Here is an 18,216-nt window from a genome sequence, read left to right on the forward strand (position 1 = left end):
GCACCCAGGCCTACGGTCAGTGAGGACCTAGTCAGGGAACTTCTGGAGGGACTGGACGTATTTAAATCAGCTGGTCCTGATGATCTCCACCCCAGAGTGCTGAGGGAATTAGCAGAGGTCATTGTGGGACCCCTCGCATGGCTTTATGAGCATTCATGGACCTCTGGCATTGTGCCAGAGGACTGGAAAATGGTCAATGTGGTTCCCATTTTCAAAAAAGGGAGGAAGGAGGACCCAAGAAACTATAGGCCTGTTAGTCTTACCTCAGTCCTGGGTAAGCTTTTTGAGAGAATTATCCTGGCACACGTCCATGAGGGGAGATTATGCTTAGGGGCAATCAACATGGGTTCATTAGAGGCAGGTCCTGTCAGACCAACCTGGTGGCCTACTATGACTAGGTCACAAAATCCGTGGAAGCAGGTGTTGCAGTGGACACAGTCTTTCTGGACTTTTGGAAGGCCTTCGACACTGTCTCTCACCCCATTCTCATTAAAAAACTAGGGGACTGTGGCGTCGGTACCTACACAGTCAGGTGGGTCACTAATTGGCTGGAGGGCTGCACCCAGAGAGTGGTAGTGGATGGGTCTTATTTGACCTGGAAGGACGTGGGCAGTGGAGTCCCCCAGGGCTTGGTCCTTGGGCCCGCACTGTTCAACATCTTCATCAGCAACTTGGATGAGGGGGTAAAAAGCACCCTGTTCAAATTTGCCAATGGCACTAAGATGTGGGGGGAAGTGGGCACACTAGACGGGAGGAATAGATTGCAATCAGACATAGACAGGTTACAGGGGTGGGCGGATGAGAACAGGATGGGATTCAACACTGACAAGTGCAAGGTGATGCACCTGGGGAAGAAGAACCGGCACCATACCTACAGGCTGGGGAACTCCCTTCTTGTCAGTACAGAGGCAGAAAAGGATCTTGGAGTCATCATTGATGCCAAAATAAACATGGGCTGACAGTGCAGGAAGCCAGCCAGGAAGGCTAACCATAACTTGTCATGCATCTGGAGATGTATCTTGAGCAGGTCCAAGGAGGTGATCCTCCTCCTCTATGAGACACTGGTGAGGCCACAGCTGGAGTACTGCGTCCAGTTCTGGGCGCCGCAGTTCAAGAGGGATGTGGACAGCATGGAGAGGGTCCAGAGGAGGGCCACTCACATGATCAGGGGGCAGCAGGGCAGGCCCTACAAGGACAGGCTACAGGACCTGAACCTGTTCAGCCTCCACAAGAGACGGTTGAGGGGGGATCCAGTGCTGTTACAAACTAGTCAGGGGGGACCAGCAGGCACTGGGGGAGTCCCTGTTCCCCCAAGCACTACTAGGAGTGACTAGAAATAACGGTCACAAGCTGGCAGAGGGTAGATTTAGATTAGACATCAGGAGGCGCTACTTCACTGTCAGGGCGGCTAGGATCTGGAACCAGCTTCCAAGAGAAGTGGTGCAGGCTCCTACCCTGGGGGTGTTTAAAAGGAGGCTGAATGAACACCTTGCTGGGGTCATTTGACCACAGTACTCTTTCCTGCCATGGCAGGGGGTCAGACTTGATGATCTGCTCAGGTCCCTTCCAACCCTACAGACTATTAAACTATGCATCATGAAGGAGCTAAGAAGTGTCTAAATAGGTGTGAAATTCTAACACCTGGGCCATTAGTATGAAAATAGCTAAACAGAAATGGATACACAAGGCAAAGAAGGAAAACTTCCCTATTCAGTTTTGTAATTTTAGTTGGATTATTTTAATTCGGCTCCTTATGGCCTGTCCCCTACTTCCTTATTAACTACCTACTCTCTCTACTGGGACACTGAACTCTGAAATATGGCCAATTAAGGGATTCTGCTACCATAAGTTCCCAGTTAGAGGAAAATGCCAGAGGGAGAGTGTTCTTAGTATTTTATCTGATTGTTCCTATTTATGATTCTTCTTTTGGGACCATAAGAAATCTCAGACACATCCTGCATAAGCAATGCCATTTATTGAAATGTAAAAAATAAATTGTTAATGTTTGCTTTTTAAACAGTGAAGTGCTAGGATAGGTAGGGCAGATACCGGGCAAAGAGAACTGTAAAGCAACATATGGATTCAGACAAGACTCTGAATAAAAAAGTAACATGATTACATTGTGCATGTAGGCTGAAGTTAATTCAATTTTGAGGTTAGTAACCATTAGATCTAAGGCCACAATCCCAGTTTTATTTAAAAGATTAATTTTATAAAAACAGAAACTTTCTAAACTGATCAAGGCAATCAGTTGCAAGTGCAGTCAGTATATTGTAGGCACAGAGGTTATGAATTCAGTATAAGAATCTGCAGAACAGAATAATATATTGCATTGTGGCAGTACAAAGGCTTGTCATAGTCTTTTAAAAAAGTTTTAAGCTTAGCAACAGCTGTGGTAATACTACTCTTTGGCCCTCTGGGTAGTGAAGATCATTTGATTAATGTTCATGACCTGTCACTAATTCACTTCCAACAAGTTTAAATAAAACGCGTTTCCCTGAAGAAAATAATGAAGCTGGAAATGCTATTCACTGGCTGTAGTGAGCATAGGAGATCCCAGCTGGGTATCATATATTCATCCTTCCACTTTGCTCATTTGGTCAGTCTCCTGTATGACTGGCCCAGGTATGGGTCTACTAGCCCATTTTGTTCCATGTGGGCAAAATGCCCTAGGTCATTCTGAGCCTAAAGGATTCAGTGGAGAAGCGAGTCTCTAATTTTTCAGTCCCAGTTCCTGAGAGCTGCTGCTGGACAGCAAACACAATTTATATCGACATAGGTGGGTTAGCTGTTGGCCCTCAAGGAATTGCATAGGACTTGGTCGCATAGTCTCTGCTTGAGAAAACAGAGCTGCATGGGAAAATCCTGTGGAACCATTCCCCAGAGCCAAACAAGCACCACTTCTAGCCTCTCATTTTACTTCATAATTTTGTACACAAACAATACGAATGAGTTTCAATTTTATTTGTCAGTGTAACACTTATTCTTCAGGATTTTGAAAGATAAAAGCAAACCTTTTTTAAAGCAAATCACTCTATATAATAAGCAAGAGACCTAGCACTGTCCAGTAACACCACAGAAAGGATAGTTTTAGAAGTGTATGTGCTACAGGTTATGCACATGCACATGAACATACGCCCCATACAGCACTGTAGCTGTCATCCAGCCATACTGGATGGGGTTAGCACCATTTTTAACAGCTGTTTTAAAGTGTCATATACCATTAGCTGCAATGGGGTTTAAACTTCCTTGCACAAATGGAGAGGCCTGATCTCACACAATGTCACATATGACTTAAAGTGAAGAACAGAGGCCTTAGCTGGAAGTCACAAATGGTCCCATGCAGGTGAGTGGCTGTGCTCACCTACACGGTTCCAGCAACAAACCTTAATTAGCACACTGAATCAGGTTTACAATGTCATCCTACAAGTACGACTATTTACATTCCTACTCTTTTTCCAGAGCAGCACTTCCATTCCTGGCTGTGTATTCTAACTTACAGCTGCATTAAACCAAGAAGTCCTTATAGAACACATTCTGAAACTCTTTAGGACACTTCAGGTAGGCTGGAGAATTGCACACTCCTTTGAAGAGCTGAGGTGTGTTCAACTCCTGTTGAACTGTAATGGAACTTAAGCACCAAACCCTTGCATAATTCAAGAGGACCAATCTAGTTCTCACCCAAATCAGGTTTGCCATTTGTTTCAATAGTGCCAGATCAGGCCCATTATCTTGATTAATAGATTCATAGATGTTTGGGTCAGAAGGGACCTTAGCAGATCGAGTCCAACCCCGTGCCCAGGCAGGGAAGAGTGCTGGGGTCAGAAAACTCCAACCAGGTGCTTGTGCAGCCTCCTCTTAAAGACCCCCAAGGTAGGGAAGAGTACTATTTCCCTTGGAAACCCATTCCAGAGTCTGGCAACCCTTACCATAAAGAAATTCTTCCTGATGTCTAACCTAAATCTACTTTCTGTCAATTTGTGGCCATTGTTCCTAGTTACTCCAATGGGTGCCCTGGTAAACAGAGTATCTCCTATTTCTTGCTGCTCTGCCCTGATGCATTTGAAAGCAGCCACAAGATCACCTCCCAGCCTTCCCTTGTGGAGGCTTAGGAGATCCAGGGCCCTCTATCTCTCCTTGTAGGGCTTTGCCTGCAGGGCCCTAACCATATGAGTGGCTCTCCTCTGGACCCTCTTGAGGTTGTCCACATCCCTCTTGAAGTGCAGTGCCCAAAACTGGATGCAGTACTCCAACTTCAGCCTGACCAATGCCACACAGAAGGGAAGGATCACCTCCCTGGACCTGTTTGTCATGCACCTGCTAATGCACCATAAAGTGTGGTTAGCTTTACTGATCACACTGATGACTCACATTCATCTTGGTGTCAACAATGACTCCGAGATCCCTTCTCACTTCTGTGCTGCTGAGAAGGTCATCCCCCAGCCTGTAAGTGATTTGGTGATTCCTTTTCCCTAAGTGCAGCACCTTGCCCTGTCCTCGTTGAACTGCATCCTATTTTGTTCTGCCCACTTTTCCAACCTGTCCAGATCCACCTGGATTCATTCCCTACCCTCTAGTTGTTTTAACTTTACCCCATAATTTGGTATCATTTGTGAATTTGGACAGAGTGCTTTCCACACCCTCAAAGTCACTGATGAAGTCATTGAACAGCACAGGTCCAAGGACCGAGCCTTGAGGGACTCCACTGCCCACATCGTTCCAGGTCGATACTGATCCATCCACCACCACCACCACTCTCTGGGTGAGACCCCCTAAGCCAATTTGCCACCCACCTGACCATGTAATTATCTGTCACAGCTGCTCAGTTTATCTGTGAGAATAGGATGAGAACCATATTGAAGGCCTGATACAGTACATGGCAAATGCTCACTAAGGACTGAAGCCCAGATACACTCTAGTATTTAGGGGTCTAACTCCCATTTAAAACAAACAAACAAAATCCATGTGAGGCAGGTACATAAATGCCTTTGTGGATCTCCATCTCTTGAAATTTTCAAGACACTTGACTGGGACGGTTTAGTCACAGATGATTCTGCCTTGAGCAGGGGGTTGGACTAGATGAACTCCTAAGGTCTATTCCAACCCTACTGTCCTATGACCTGGATGAAACTATTCTTATAGCAGATATTTGATTAGGCGGTACATTTGTCATAGACTATTAATCTAAATTAAATATGTCTGTTTGGGTTGGTTACATGGAAGGTGCTGAAGAGACTGAATTTAATTTCTAATGAACCAGTAAATGCATTTTATAATGTAATCCTAAAAATTTGTTCCTTAAGGAACTTGAAAGCTTAAATTATTACAATATATTTGCATCAATAGATTCCTGCCAAAGAACTAAGTATTTATGAGATATCCTTTAAGTGGTTAAGTATCAAGCACTTTTTTGTTTAATATAATTAATTAAATCCAGTCTACAAGTTCATAACCAACTGTGTTAAAATGATGATGGTATTTTTATCAGCCTTTCAAAGGGACAACAATGAAGAAGCAATTTCAATAAACACTGTTGGCTCAAACAGATATTTAAGAAAACCCACAAAACTAAGGGCCTCAGCTGATTTTGAGAGTGCTGTAATAACTTTTTCCACCACTTTGCCAGTACAGAGTGACACCAACAGAAAGAACCAGTTCAGAGTGTGGAATATGTGGTAGAGATCTTTGTTATAGATTAAAGAGGATCATTTTGCACTGTTAAGTAATATTTGTTGAGCATTTGAGGATCTTGGACCCAACTGCAGAACATACTAATATCAGCTGATATTTTAAGCTGCTTTGGGAGACTGAATTTCATTCTTTTTTTGGCAATGGAGGAAAACAAAAAACATAGCATTCATTTAAAGACAAAAAATTCCAGTAAGCGTGTTCCTGACCTGTAATACCTGCATGCATAGGATGATCCAGGAACAAACAGGGATTATAAATCATTCATGATTAATTTGCGACTCTCATAAAGGAAAGATTGAAGGAATAAATTGGAATAGATTGCCCAAAAATGTACGTTTCCTTTTAATCCCAGTTTTCTATTTGAACTGGATGGATCAAAAAGAGAAAACACCTGGAAACAGAAGCTTTGATTAAATGCATCACATTCCAAACAGCCAGTGCCCAACAGGTCGGCTGTTTCTTCTTTTGATTAGAGCCGATTTTCTTCTAGATTTAGTGTAGTGTTGTTCTTTCAGGTCTTCTTGCTGCTTCCCATGTCTTGTTTTATTAGAAATTTGGGTTTGGCTGCATGTGAAGCAGCACTGAGTCTGTATGGATGGTATCAAACATTTGCCAATCTCTTTTAGTTTTTGGCAGAAATTAACTGACAGGTTGTCCTTGTTGCAAAGTAGGCCTGCAGCAAAGAACACAATGAAAGATATTTATATATTCTGTATATACAGGTACATGCAGGTATTCAAGTGTCTAAGCTTGTGTGAATGTATGGACAGGAGGCAAGTGAAACAAGTGAACTTTAAGGCAATTCATGCACGAAGGGATATTGATGACCATGATCCAAACCAGGCTGTCCTGGTGCTCGCAGACGGAGCTGCATTACCATCAGATGCATTATTCCAAATGAGCTAAAAACCATGACCATGTTATATATACCTCTCTGATGGCATTACTATCCCAGTCATTCATTTTCCAGGCCTGTCTCACTGCACTATTGTCATGGGATGAGGTCCCCAGGGATGGCTGTGATGCCCCTAGGGCTCCGCGACCATGCCAATCTTGCCCAATGGGTACTCTTATGCTCACCTGCCACGTCTTGTTGGAAATTATAATATAGGGAGGCTGCCCTTGAGTTTGTTTTGGACAAGGTCCTGATGGACCCTGCTGAACCCTGTGGGTTCTCTGGACCCTTGTTTTGGGTCCCTGTCAAAATGGTTGCCTCATGAAGCACCCTTAGCCTTATGAGCTAGATGTGTGGCTCCAAAACCACCTCTTTACCACACCCCAAGCCTTGCAGATGGTATTTTAACGTTGCCTCTCTGAGGCCTTGGTATTGCTCGGCCTTCTGTCATCACCGGGCTTTCTGCAGCCCTGTCACCATGCCCACGCTGGTGCTGGGGTCTGCTCACCCCCTTTGTAACTGCACCCCTGGTGCTGGGGTCCCCACACTGTAATGGGCCCTGTAATGAGGCCTTCTCTTTCCCCAATAGCTTCAGCCCAATCCACCAGTTTATAAATAGAAATCAAAATATGAGCCCCTTGGCTATAACATTATACAAGCAGTTCAGGGCACACTCTGTCCCTTTAAAGAGTCAAACTTCCCCCAGCACTAAGTGCCTTGCAGGCCAGGGTACCTGGTGAGCTCCTGGAGCCCCTTAATCCTACCAGAAGCAGAACAGGCAGTCAAGCATCTCTAGTTAGCTTCTTCTATAAGAGCTCCTTTCCCTTTTGCTGCTGACAGAGAACTCCCCGACTTGTGCCAGCCCTGGGGTTTATATGTGCCCAGGGCCCTGCCTCTTCCAGTCAGCTGACCAGCTGCAGATGTAGGCTAATTCCCTCATTAGCCTGCTGCCACAGGAACCCGCACCTGTGGGGTTCCTGCCTGACTGCTAGGGCCCTCTCCCTAGGCAGTTTCTGAGCTTAAAGGAGCAGGCACCTTAGTGCCCTGAGACTCCACTCAAGTGATAAGACCCAAGGGCTGCTGGTTCCTTGCAGAATAGAGAGGGAGAAGAAACAGACCACCCAATGTCCCCTCCTTTAGCTAGGTGGCCACTGCTATATATCCCACGGGAAACGGACCCCTGCACATGTGTGCTTGTCTGGATGTGCCCATGAAGGCCAGTTTCAGAAGAGCTCAGCACTAAGCCAAGGTTTTTGAGAGAGCTCAAAACATTGCATATGCATTGGGTTATGAAATTCTTTTCAAAACTTTGCCCCCAGATTGTATTATCATACCTGGACTTTTTCTACACTCCAGGAGATTGCATTTCTGAGATTCCGGAGGCCTGGGCTCATGCTCACACATACTTTGATCTTCAGTAGCATAGTTTTCTGTATTGACACACATTACTGCTCTTTGCTGAATACCTCCTCCACAGGACACGGTGCACTGAAAGACATACAGTAATACTGAATTAGCCTTTGAAAGAGAATTGTATGGTACATTTTTAGTGTGTTTATCAATTAGCAAAAAAGCTCCAACCTATGAGGTGTTAAAGTAAGAAAAAAAAATGATGCTTACTCAAAGTACCGTGTGTGCTAAGCTCCCTAGCCAAAGCACAGCTCCCATCATGCACCAGGCTCCAGTGGACCCATGGTACATCATGGGCAAATCAGCAGACTGTGGTATAGTAGCTTACAGAGGAGAAAGGCAGCATGATGGCTTGAACTATGATCCCTATGAGGCAGCATCTCCAAATCAACAGTTGTCAGTTTCTGGTTTCCAACTTTTAATGAAAAATCAAAATTCTTAGCCGGGGGATGTGTTTTTCAACCAGTTATGTAAACGTCACTATCTCCTACTGACTACTCACCTCACTTTAGAAAGGCCTGACCATAAAGTTTGGGAAAAGCTCAGTGAGGTGCTTCTTTCCTTGGTGATATTTAAAATGCCACCAAATGTTTGCTCGAGGAAAAAACAGCCCAGATGCTTGTACTGCCTGCAAACAGGTGCCAGTGGAGAGAAATATTTTCAGACTGCAATTTTTAATATAGTTAGGAGGTGTTAGGGTCCTTACCTCTTCATTCATCAAGTTTTGTGTGCATTTGGTGGATATTAGAATTTATTTTCCCTTCTGAAGGCGAAGTAGTTGGCAAGAGAAATCATAAATCCAGAAAATTACCTTCTAATCTTGTTTCCCTAAAGCTTACAGAGATATATGAAGTCTATAAACAAGAATGTAGGTATTCTGAGACAGCTTCAGATAAATCTTTAAAATTGAACTTATATTGAATAAAAAAACAATAATACAGTCTGTACAGTAGTCCTGGGATATTTATTTTGATATGAAATGCAATTCATTTTACAGTACTCCCCACATTTTCAGTTTCCAATACAGCTCAGTGTCATCTTTAGATATTGGGGTTAAATCCTTTATAGAATACAGTGTTTTTACCTCCTGGCTGCCTTCTGCAAATAAAGTAACGTGTCAAATTTCTTGTTAACTGATTTACAGATTTTTTTCTTTTAAATTACCTGCAATACTGTATTGCGTGGTATGTTTATGCAACAGATGCTTTGTTATAATCCTGAAACATTACCTGAACCTCTATGCCTAACTGAACATACTTAAACTTGCTCCTATACCCTTGCAGCTTTCTTCTACAGTAACTTTCATGTGATTAAGAATAGACTGAAAAGAAAAAAAATCCCTCAACAGATCATTAAAAATGAATTTCCTTTACTTAATAGCTATTTCCTTGGGGATACTTCAGATGCTGGGCAGAGATGTGCAGGCAGCAGATTACGCCTCTGCCTCAGCTCTGGACTGAGTCATGGCCTGTGCAAGATCCCAGCCCATGTGCTGGAGCAGCTCCCTGCCCAGCTTCATGCCCTGGCCCTGGGCTGTCAGGACACTGCCACTGCTGGGGTTTCCATGGAAAGCGACATGTGCAGGGGCTGTGGAGAAATGAAGTCCAACCACAGGCTAGAACCACCATTTTGCCCACCTGTGCTCTAGGAACTAGTTTGCCAGCGATACTGTAGCTCATGAATACTATGAATGATTTAAAAAGGGCTCAATTTTGCTTTCCAAGGGGTGTGCGGACAGACATAAGATTTGAAGTGTTTTAAACAGGTCTGAAATGCCTTTAAAATGTTTCAAAAGGTTTTAGCATAGATGCACATGTGGGATAAAAATGCTCCCAAGCCTGACAAAAATATATCTGCAGGGTGCAACGATTATTTTATGCCTTTTGGTTCCACATGATGTTTACATGGGTCCCTCAGTCCCCTAGCATGCCACAGTACAGTGCTCTCCACCCCCTTTATGGTCTTCCAGCACCTTAGCCACTGCTGCTCCCCTGTAGAGCACTGGGAGTGGTGCTGCTAAAGCCCTGCCATAGGGAGGAGACCCACAGTCCACTCCCAGTGCAAGACCCCTGCTGTAAGTCCCCAGTGTCCTCCCTGCCAGAGCTGGGGTTCCAGCCCTCCAGCCCCCAATCTCCACATTTCTTTGCCCCAACAGGGGGCCCTCAAAGGGTGAGGAGTGCATTTATTAATGTTGACCTGCTCCTCCCTTTTTTTCCTATGAGAGGTGGGAAGGACCACAGCCCCAGTAGATGTGGGTTGTGGAGCTGCATGGACAATCCACTCCTCTCTGCTCCCCCACCACAGGTTGCTGCAGCCCCTGTTATGTCCCTAGCTGGGAAGCATGTTGCTGCACGCAGCAACGCTGATTTTGAAGTGCTTTGGCCTGGGGCAGGGGCATGACAGAGGCTGTATATGGGTCCAGTAGGTGAAATGGTACATTTTTAAAATGTTCCCAAGCCTTTTACACTTGGAAATGTTTCAAACGTTATGACTGTTTCCATCCTAAGAAAGCCTGGAGTTCCTTGCCAGCTCTGTGATTCTGTAATTCATTGACTAGGGCCTCACTCTTGGAGTTCAGCCATTGGTATTAATGTGAACAAGGATGACTGAGTCAGACAAAATTATTAGCAATTTCCTTTATGTTCCTCTACATCAGATACAGTTTCTGAAATTGGAGCTAAAATTAGTTAAACCCATGCTCTGTGTCTAAAGTGGATGATTTTTTTTGTGGTAGACGCCAATATATATTGTTGCATGCAAATCATAAGCCAAAAGGGCGAGAATTGAATCTTACTGAATTCCACGTCCCGTTAACCCACTGTGTACAAGGTTGCTCTCTGCAAGGTGCAGTGGAGTTGGGCCTTTTCGTCCAGTCACAGTAGTCCTCAACTGGGCAGTAAACATGTCTTTCTTGCCAGCCTCCACCACATGTTCTTGAACACTAAGGTAAAATTGTGCACAAAAAAAAGAGTAGAAAGAAAGTAGTTTTGGGTCCCAACACAAAATAGAAGTGAAAAGCAAGAAACATTAATTTATAAATTGAAAAGGTAACAAGAGCATTCTTCTGAAATATTTCATGTGATATTAGCAAGGGCAGCTTAGTACAGGCATCAGATCTGATGACCAAACGATGACAATAGCCATGTTAATGTTTCTCATTCATACTGACAAAAAGCCAGGAAAGAGGAATAAGGAGTAGAAGTGATATAAGAGTACTCAGATTTGGTATGGCATGGATGGTTCATATAGTCAGAAAGTAAGTCATGGTTTTTACATGGGATTTGCAGGATTTTGCAGGACTTTCATATGAGATTATTGCTCACTGGGACAAACGTATGAGGTGCAAGGTCCCATTTTCATGAGACAGTTGGGGATATGAAAATTTATCCAGCATATACTAATAAGCTAGCTATAACATGGAAATAAAAAGCAACAGACAACCTATGATTAAAAAAATGTACCTGCTTTTATAAGTAAACACAGGCAGAAATGATTTGGATAACATTTTGCTCTTGATTTTCATGGAATTTTTGATGAGCTGCTTTCTGTAAAGAGATCTGCTCTCCCTACAAGGTGAACAGCATCAACATTGACACACACACCCAATAGAACAGAATATTACCCTTAAATCAGATTTTAGGGAGTGATGAGCCATATAATTTTTTCAGCATGAAAAATGCAGACATGGAGGAACAATGAACTTTACAAGCCATCTTAAATAGAAAAAAGACAGTGCTGGAAACTTTTGGGCAATTCCTATTCCCCATACTTTGGTGGTTTAAACAGAACAGAATCTCTATCCATTCTGCATGCTGGATTTGGTATGCAAAACAGAAGCCCAGCAAATGAAATTTTATAAAGCAAAAAGGAAACACCTTCAGCCCAGCTAGCATTTTAGGTTTGGATTTTCCATAGACCCAAAGGAAATTAGATGATAATCCTTCATTGAATTTCAGTAGAATTCAGGTACAGAAGTTTCTTAGGAAAGCAGGGCTGCAAAACACTTCATAAGGTTATCTAGTCCATCCCCCTGCTCAAGTCAGGACTGTTCCTGACCAAACCATCTCAACCAAATGTCTGTCTAACCTGCTCTTGACAATTTTCAGGGATAGAAAGTCTGCAACTTAGCTAGGTAGCCTGTTCCAAAGCTTGACCACTCTGAGTCAGAAAGTTCTCCCTAATGTCCAAACTAAATTTCCCCGATACAGCTTGAGTTTATTGCACCTAGTACTGTCTGCTTTGGCCACAGAGAATAGCATATTTCCAGCCTCTCTATAATTGCCCTTCAGGTATAATCACCGTTAGACACATTTGAAAATCCCAGCTTTAATTTTGAAGAAAAAATCTAAAGTGGTTGTAGCAGGAAGACAATGCAGAATGGCAGTAGGAGGAAACAGGCTCAACAAGTAACCATTTTCTGGCATAATACTGTAGCTCAAACAAATCCTTATGAAAACAGCTTTTGCTGCTCAAATTCATGGCATGGACATTTACAGGCTTGGCTATACATGGTATGCAGCCCTATGAGGGGCTTGGGGATGGACCATTTCTTTCTATCCTAAGTATTGTGGGACCACAAACAGGGACCTCAGAGCCTGTGATTAGCAATTGCAATGTCTTCCTTGGAGGGTAAATTCACATCATAGCAGGAGACATAATAGTCATTTAGTAATTGACAATTAATTGTTCATTCGAATAGCATTTTTTATAGGACAATACCTCATTCCAGGGCTCTGCACGCCACTCCACGCAGGGCTCTGTATTACAATGGATGTTCAGCTGTGGTTTATGTCCTACTAATTGGCAATGAAAAGGCCTTAGAACTCGCTTATCATGAACATCTGTGCACTGAATATCACGGGTCCTGAAACCACCACCACAGTTCGTAGAGCACTGTACGCGGAACAGAAAGGAGCACGTCTTTTAGATGAGGAAACTCTGACAGCCTGTCATTTCCACATTTGTGGGGGATCACAACAAGCACAGTATGTTTGTTTTGTGCAACATGACTGGAATGTCCTGTTTATCTTTGGAACAATTAGGGTGAAAAATCATGTTACTCATCAGAGCAAATCTGAACATGCCATGATTATTAATAGCTGATTCCAAAAGGGTCACGGCAAAAGGGAGTCATAACAGATAATAAAAAACGGATGCTCAAGCAAGCATATTTTAAAGTACCTTTGTGCTGTAAGGAAGAAATAAGCTAACTGCCAATCAGGGTCTTGTGGGAAGGCTGTGCGAATAATAGATTTTTTTTTTTTTTAGTTCAGCAACCGAATTGAATTTTTTTGGGGGGGTGGCGGCAGGGGGAGGAACAGACAATTGAGGGTGAGATTGAACTGAAATACAGACAAAACCCACGATTTTGTCTCATATTGAGAGAAATGTTCCATATACGGGAAAATAAAGGCAAATTCATAGAACTGCCAGAAGAAGATATTATCATGTTTCTTCTTAACTACTGCATTAGAGGCCTTCTGGCTCTTGTGTCCTCTCTCACTCCTTGTCTCAATAACTATTAAATATTTTATCCAACATGACTCAGCTCAAATAAGGTCCTATTGAGGGAGCTCCACCTCTCAATACAAAACAGGCGCGCGGTCAGAATATGCTCTAGGCTGAGAGATGCTCTAGGGTGATCTTGGTTCAAATCATTCTTCTAATATATTTGTGGGAAATGGAACAACACCAAGAGGAAAGACTGCTGGCAGGGCACCAACAGCCTGCTTGGCAGGGCACTCCTGTGGTACAGGTTCAAATCCTCTCAAGCAGTGGAAAGAAATTAGCCTGAACCCACAGCTTGGGTGAGTGCTCCAATCACTCGCTTATTGGATAAAGGGTGGCCAATGCTGCCATCATTATTTCTGTGCAGGAGTGGATCTAGGCAGGGGCAGTGGTATAGTCACATCCTGCTTTCGCTGTACACTGCATGCTCAGTGAGCTGCATAAGCTCACAAGCTGGTTGGTGTGCAGCTGTGGAGCCCAGGGCATCAGCACAACCGCTGTTCACCTCCAACTTTTCCTCTGTTCCTAATTCAGCAGGAAGGAGGTGGGCTCATGCTAGAGCCTATGCTGACCAGCTGGGAGGTTGGAGACCCATTGCACATGTACTGCACAGCAGAAGGGAGTACAGCCGTACCCCTTCACTGCTCCTGGATCCACCCGTGTTTCTGTTAATTTAACCTTCAGGCCCCATAGTTTTTTCAAGCTGCTGCATCTTCCCATATCCTGTCACCATGTTCAAATCTGGGTCCAGAGATGGGCAAATACTATTGTCTGATCTGTAACCTTAGCAAGGTCCTCACTGTTGCATGGTTTCTGTCCACATGGGCAGGGTGTTCTGTAGTTTGCAAGTGTCCTCCACATTCATACATGGTGTTTAAAATGTTGGAGCATCCCCAGTCACGTTAACTTTAGTCTTACTGACCCCCATTTGGAGGCATTTCAAGTTTTATTCAAGCTGAAAACATTTGGTGTATTCAACCCCAAAAAACTCAAAAGAGGACTAAAACTGTGTCTTTTAGCGAACAAATTATTTGCTGGGAAAAATTACCCAGCCCTATTTGAAGGAAACTTCTACCAGAAGGTAGAAAAAAAACATGGTATCATTGGGATTTTGCATCTTCCTGTAAAATACCCAGTAACTTTGATTATTCTCAAAGGCAGAATGGAAAAGTGGTCTGTATTTTTGTATATACTTGTTCCTGTGCCGTTAGAGTTGGTTTTTAAAAGGTACTGAGTTCCCTCAGCTCCCAAACTGGTAGAAGCTCAGGCTACCTAATATATTGTATTAAGCTCCTAGCAACATTATTTTCTCAAAATAATATGCATTCTTCTTTAATCAAAGAAAGTATTTCGTTCAGATAATAGCAACCACAATCAACATCTTCCTTAGACAGGAAAGCAGTACAGTACAATAATACTTCTGTGATGGGCATGTTGCTGGATTTTTAGTATAAACATTTATAATAACAAATACTAAAAACCATCACAACTGCTTGTGGTACAGCCATTGTTCACTTGTTGTAAAAGAAGTAATTTTTTTGGAGGAAAGCAAGCAAAATTCATCATTGTCCAGAGGATTTTCAGTAGGTCTAGGCATCGCACAGTTCTCTAGCTAAACCTTATTTTGAGGTTCAAGTGATATTAAGTGGTTCATTGGCCTGGCATGGGATTTCCTATACAAATCATATATTACAAGGCTTCTTGGTATGATACAATTGCATTAACAATAATGAGTCAACCTTTCTGGAGATGTCTCTTTGAATCTACCTTTACGTCACTGGCAATGTCATTTCCTACAGAACAGAATATACAGCGTTCCCAAGACCTGCTTTTCTTCTCCACTATTGAAACAATATTACTGTATTTATGATTCAATGTTCTGTTAGCACTTTGGTAAAAGTATGGTATTTAGAAAAGCATTTTTTCAGTGATTTGAAACCAAAAATACTCAGCTTTAACAAAACACCATCTTTCAGGCCTTATGGGTGTGTCTATAAATTGCCTTACAACAACATTGTTACTGCATCATGCTTTAGTACTCCTTTTTGGATTGGAAGTACTAAAGCATGGCACAGTAACTGCCCGTACTGTGCCATGCACATGGCGCACAGTTAGTTTTAGTGGCTAGTTCACCATAGCAGTGTGCTCAAATGTGGGAGCAAGCTGCTCTGGTGAAGTAGCTGCCAGTCACGTGTAGACTCATGTGATTGCTATAGCACTGTAGCACGTGGTACGGTGATATAGTGTGTTGCTACAGTGATGCAGGATGATGTGTAGAAACACCCTATATTTATGCATTTTATACTGGGGGAAGGAAGGCCTCAAATCGAGTTATTTTTATTTGCTTATCACCTTGAAGAGTCTTGAGTATCATGACAAGAGAGTGTGCATGTAATGTGGAGGGTATGTGACCCTATAAAAGCAGTCACGGGCAGCCTTTTAACTGCATTTTCTTTCAGCTTTTGAAGTGAGGCAGGGATTTCTCTGGGGTTCAGGCTGCAAGCTTACAAGATTGTTTTAGGCCATGCTTCAGTGTCTCCTTTAACTGACTACTATGACTCTGATGGATGTTAGTTCAGGCCCATAGACAGCTTGGTAGCAAAGTTTTAATGTTGGTACTGTAGTTGGAAAATGTGCTTACAGTCACAAGAAAAACGAGAGGAACCATACATAACACCATGTAGGAGTCTTGCTGTAGGGTTCCTGATGATATTGGTATTATTGCTCATATCTTGAAATGCAAGATTTAATGACCATAATCCCCAAACTCACAAATAAGAGAGAACAGAATTTATAACAGATGTGTTTAGCAAAGATTAGGCAGACCACACAAACAGAATGAAATTTTCCATAACTACGTTATCCAGGAAATTTGCAAATTAATGCAGAAGGGGTAGCTGGGAATCATGTGTGCAATCAATCAGTAAATTGTTGTTTTAAGTCTAAATGTAAATACCTCATCTTTGAAGGCAGTGAACTTACTGCTAATGTACACAGTGCTGGATGATGTTACCTTACTCCAGTTTCCTGTTTTCCAGTTAGCACATGGGCGGAGATAACATCTTCTTGCAGGGTCAGGTTTTTTAACATCTTGACAGTCAGACTCATTCTTACTGCTACATTCCACGTGTCTCCAAAAAGCCCCCAGACCGCAGGTGGTAGAACACTGCACAATTGAGCGGCGAAAGGGTGATGTTAGTACTACAGTTGATAAGCCGTTTAATGACCATGACAAGAGGAAATTAAAGAAAGCAGGAATTGCATAAAATTTGAAGTGACTGTCATATTTGATGGCAGAGACCAATTAACAAAAAGTACTACTGAGAGACTGGCATGGACCAAAGTATCTACTGTGCACTAATAAGCACTACAGAAATGCTACTCACAGATCTCTGTAGTCTGAGATCTTCTGCCCTAAATTTGTGGTTCCCAATTTTTCTCTCTCATGTATCATTAAATGAGATCCGTTTTTGAATCATTCTCCCCAGGTCTGACTGTGCAATCACCAGCTCATATTCCCAAAGCTCGGGAGGCAGATTACAAGTTTTGCCAAACCTTCCAGTTAGCATCAAGTAGTGTTCTTTTGCTTAGTTAGGAACATGACAAGGAACATCTTTCTAATTTATAATATGTACTGTTTTATAATATATACTGTTTTTCCTTGGCAGACTAATTTATAATATGTACTGTTTTTCCTTGGCAGACTTCTTCTATTTAATAAGTCAATACTAATTTGTATCAGCTGTTCTGCTTCCCTTATAATTCAGTCTTTGATCTGCCAACTTTTTTCTATTTTTTTTGGGTGAGATGTCAATATGCCTATTCTTCACTTGATTTCCTCTTCCTTTGTGAATGCTGCCAGTAACCAAAGGAGATAAATAACAATTAGAACAGAAGACACAATGTGCTGAACGGTATTTTGACAGTACTGTGTAAACCAAACATAAAGAAGGGGCCCATTTTAAAGAAAACAGATTCAGATAAAGGCCAAAAGCCTTTACTGGTTGGAAATGTTTGGTATCCTTTGTGAAATGACATTGAGTGTAGTTCTCAAAAGGCATAAGTCCACATTCCGCATCAAAAAGTCACTATTCCCCAGGTGGGAGAATGAAGGGGGATGCTGATTAGATACTGTTTTGTGAGGGAGGTGCAGAGGCACTCATCCACCAATCTAACCATATAGGTGCCAAGCTAATATTGGACCTATGTATCGGTGCACCATTATTGAGAACACTGGCCTAAATATTCTTGACACTGTGGGCACATCTACATGTTCATAAATATGCCTAAATTACTGCCCATTTAGTTTAATACTTGTCTAATGAAGTATTAACTAAATGGGCAGTCATTAGAGTTACTGCACAGTAGCACCGGAGCACAATTATTCTGTGACACTTAGTGCACATTAGTCTAATAACACTGAGCAGTAGGCTATTAGCATGGTTTTTAACTACTGTACTACTGCACAGTATTATTAGGCCAAGGCGCAGTAAGCATGTTGTGTAGATGCACCCTGTCTCAGTGCAACAGGGTTTGACTAGATGATTTCCTGAGGTCTGTTCCAGCCCTACACTTCTTTGACTCTGAAATTGCACCTTTCAGAGAGGCAGTGCTGAATGGAATGGAGACAGGACCACTTCCTGACTGCCCTAGGAGGTTCCTTCTTCATCGAGACTGAAGCACAACAAACCGTAAGTTAAAGCTTTGACATC

The 18,216-nt window shown here is 42.7% G+C and overlaps 1 protein-coding gene across 1 annotated transcript in view; it reads right to left on the reverse strand.

Annotated features, from left to right (window-relative positions):
• Positions 1 to 1,640: 1,640 nt before the first annotated feature.
• The window catches only part of ADAMTS12 (ADAM metallopeptidase with thrombospondin type 1 motif 12), a 362,955-nt gene continuing 346,379 nt past the window's right edge, over positions 1,641 to 18,216 (reverse strand). The window contains exons 20-24 of the mRNA XM_090037912.1: positions 16,518 to 16,670; positions 12,716 to 12,889; positions 10,791 to 10,937; positions 7,921 to 8,074; positions 1,641 to 6,364 (exon numbers count right to left, since the gene is read on the reverse strand). Of these exons, the coding sequence (XP_089894038.1) occupies positions 6,111 to 6,364; positions 7,921 to 8,074; positions 10,791 to 10,937; positions 12,716 to 12,889; positions 16,518 to 16,670 (882 nt within the window). The 3' untranslated portion in view covers positions 1,641 to 6,110. The remainder of the gene's footprint in view (positions 6,365 to 7,920; positions 8,075 to 10,790; positions 10,938 to 12,715; positions 12,890 to 16,517; positions 16,671 to 18,216) is intronic.

The sequence above is a fragment of the Crocodylus siamensis genome, chromosome 3 (genome assembly GCF_052110815.1).
Source record: "Crocodylus siamensis isolate JL-2025a chromosome 3, ASM5211081v1, whole genome shotgun sequence".
NCBI classification, from domain to species: Eukaryota; Metazoa; Chordata; order Crocodylia; family Crocodylidae; genus Crocodylus; species Crocodylus siamensis.